We start from the raw sequence: 3423 nt of genomic DNA, 5'->3' as shown, positions 1-3423 counted from the left end.
CAAAGACTTGATGATTCGCAAAATATTCCAGTTGAGCACTCACAAGCTTATGTGTGAGTAATGATCAATCAGAGGTTGTGATTTTATTTGTTTCTTTTTTAATTCCAAGAGTTAGGACTCTGAAATTACAAGCCACTAGGGTAGATGCGAACCAAATACTTCGACTTTGAGAGGTATGGGCGCTATCGTTAGGTGATAGAAAATTGTGATATTTTCTACATGTATGTGTGGCGTTCTTGACCTAGAATGAGAGAGGAGAGAGAGTGGATATTTTGGAAGAGGAGATGCTAGATAATTATCTATTGGGTACACAAATAAAAGTACAGCTTTGATATTTTGGGGCAGGCATAGGCATAGCATTAAGGCGAGTGCCAAGGCTAAGGTAACGAGATGTAGATAAGCTGTTGGCAACTGCTTCAAATGGGTATGCTTCACGGTTACTCAAAGTTTCACTGCATCACGATCAGCCTCCTTCCTTTTACTGTTTTCTCAGCCTTCTAGGGTTCCCTTTTACTGCCCTTTTATAGGATTTTGTACCCAACCGCTATCCTAGGGTTTCTCACTCTCTGCAGACCAGCATCTTTTCAGGGTCCTGTGTAGCTTTGTCTTAGGGCTTTGTCTCGTCTGCCTTGCCTCGATGGCTTGTTTTAGGGCTTCGTGATGTGTTTTCTGCAGACCACAAGCTTCCATTACCGGTACCGTGTATGATTTGCATTTTTTTGTCCATTGCCTCTGTATATATTTTCCTGCTGCCATGGATGAGTTTAACAGCGATGGAATTGAAGAAGGAGAGGGCACTGCATCGCCTGTTGATTGTTGGGAGCTTGTTCTGTCAAACCCTAGCTCCCCTCTGCCTGAAGCTAGGGGTGATATCTCCGCCTTGGAAGAAGCTATGGCGGTTGCTGGTGAGTCCTGCCGCTTGCTGCACGATGATTACTTTGGCTATGAGGTCGATACCTCTGACGAGAAGGTCTTGCCGGTTTCTACAGTGATGCCAGAAAAGCAGAGAGAAAGTGAAGGGCACGCAGAGAGTGCTGAAGGACGTGTTTCTTCTGACGGTGACAAAGATGCAAGCTTTGGAAGTAAGAAATCTATACCTGATACGGAGCCTGCCGTGCCATTGTCTGTAACAGATGGCATGATGTATCATAATGACGGGATGTATCATGATGGTAACATGCATAGTGGTGATAATAGAAAAGGTAACGAGATGAATGATGAGTACATGATGCATCTCGATGCTATAATGAATCAGAATGATGTGGTGCACCATGATGGCAAGTTGTATCATGATGATATTATGCATGCAAATGATGACAAAATGCAAAATGAAGAAAAACTGCATAGCTCATTCGAAACCGGGATATCAAAGATGGTGCCACTTACATATCATGACATGCGCTCAGCAATGTCGTCCTCATCATCATCACTATCCCCCATCAAGACTCTTGATCTACCAAGCAATTCTCACATGTCTTCACATGACATGGAGGAAAGCTTTATGACTATCCAACAGAGTTTCCTTCAATGCAGCGGCCCTTCTGTTATCTCGAATGAAGGTGAAAGCCAGGTTTTAACCCCCCATGATGTGCGTGTTGGTAGCAATACTCTGGACTCTGTTGACCTGCACCATTGCACTACCGTAGACATCCATAACAGCAGACGAGGCAAAGGCTTCCCTTGTGCATCTTGGATCTGGACTCAGTTAGGCAGATGGCACGCCCAGCTGGGATGCGCAAATACCATCTGGTCTGTTGCTCTGGCTGCTGCAGTGATGGGAATTCTTGTCCTTGGCCGTGGATGGCAGCGCCTGCAAGCCCAGAATCAAAGTCCACGATCGGAACTGTGTGCTAAGGACAAGGTATGGCTGTCTATCTCGTTATTGCCTATGATTGTTTGAATCATTGTTTCACCCAATGGTTTTGATGCTTCTTCACATCCTTATAGGTTGCACACAGTGGTTGGAGTATGTGTGCCTAGAGTTGGCACCATAAAAAATTTACAGGTGCATGTATTATGTGTATGCACTCCTACATGTGAAAGTGTGTGTATGTGCACACATGGATGTTAGTGAGGTGATGTGTGTGTTCACATGCATTTGTTTTATGCATTTTTTGCCACGTGTGAGTAACATGGTTGATGCACTTTCTCCCTGTGGCAGAAGATTACGCAGCTCATGTTCCAGTTGATACAAACAAAGGATTCCCTTTCCAAAACCAGGCGAATACCTGTTATATGGGCAAAGCCTTCTCTGCAAATTCCACAAGATCATTTTTGAGTTTGTAGAAGATGGTCATAGCACAGTGGGGCTTCATGGTTGCAATTTAGATGAGTACCATTATTCCCTGCTTGATATGATTTCGTGGTAAAATGCATATATTATGGTTAGTTATGCCCAAGCGTGCCTTGTGGTACACAATGTGGAACCCATGAAGTGAGCTCCTGAGCTATGTACGAAAGGTTTTCAATGTAGCTCATGAGGGATGTAGATGAAGCCTGTGTGGCCCACTGTTGATAATATACCGAGTTAGGTCAATGTAGATAATGTCAATTTGTAAGGTTGAATTTGAGCTTCAAACGGTACGAGTCTGCTTTCTGCATCATGATTGTTGCAAATATTGTACACATTGCAGTTATGCCAATTTCTATTTACATCATATTTGGCTTTCTGCTTGTATTAGTTTTGTGAGAGTACAATTCTGATCCTGCACATGGGGGTGGGTGGCTGGAGTTGGTCCTGGTGGACATCTTTCTTAGTATCGGAAGCCGCTCTATCGAATTTAACCAGTAGGAAAATCACACCATGAAACTGTAGATTTTTATGCAGTGACAATGTGCTAGGAGAAATTTTATGTTCATTTTGGGTTGTCTGCAGTATGCTTATGAAGCTTAGAAAAAATTACTTGAAGCATAGGAGAAAAAAATACTTGGGTTTAGCTACACTTAATGATCACGACATAATATATATTCACTGTGTGGGTACACTTTAGTCAAACATTTCTCTATAAGATTTACAATGCTAACACGAGGAGTATTCAATGGTTGCATTACTACACTTCAGAACTCAAATCAACGATTTAAGCATTGTTCACATGTTCAGAAGTCAACTTCTGCAAGGCCTCATGCAAGTATCAACCAATGAGAGTTTAGAAGTCAACTTCTACAAGACCTCGTGCAAGTTTCAATTAGTGAATTTAGAAGGCCTCACCTAAGTACCAATTGCATCAGTAGATAACATAATGCCAAAGAATGAGAGCCTTGGGAAATAGACTTTTGAGAAGAGGCACCATGTGTGGGCCTTTTATGATCATCAGGGAGTGGATATACACGATGGCTTCATTTTGTCACAAAGAGCTCTCCCTGGGCAAGTATTGTGCTTTAAAAGTTAACAAAGCATTGATTTTAAAATGAATGTATTACTAT

At 42.4% G+C, this 3423-nt stretch overlaps 1 protein-coding gene across 2 annotated transcripts; it reads left to right on the top strand.

The window, feature by feature from the left end:
• Positions 1 to 205: 205 nt before the first annotated feature.
• On the top strand, positions 206 to 2603 carry LOC147607886 (uncharacterized). 2 transcript variants are annotated; one of them, XM_086789797.1, is made up of 2 exons: positions 206 to 1861; positions 2162 to 2603. In XM_086789797.1, exons 1-2 carry the CDS (start codon positions 755 to 757, stop codon positions 2276 to 2278), a joined length of 1224 nt encoding a protein of 407 aa, XP_086645923.1. In that variant the 5' UTR covers positions 206 to 754; the 3' UTR covers positions 2279 to 2603. The 2 variants fall into 2 exon arrangements, with proteins under 2 accessions (XP_086645923.1, XP_086645924.1); XM_086789798.1 differs by having other exon boundaries at positions 399 to 1861; positions 2165 to 2603.
• Positions 2604 to 3423: the final 820 nt, after the last annotated feature.

Source organism: Cibotium barometz, chromosome 54 (genome assembly GCF_041138505.1).
Source record: "Cibotium barometz isolate CiBa-2024 chromosome 54, ASM4113850v1, whole genome shotgun sequence".
Lineage (NCBI taxonomy): Eukaryota > Viridiplantae > Streptophyta > Polypodiopsida > Cyatheales > Cibotiaceae > Cibotium > Cibotium barometz.
The sequence above is the reverse complement of the archived record's forward strand: the minus strand, read 5'-3'. Positions and strand labels throughout refer to the sequence as shown.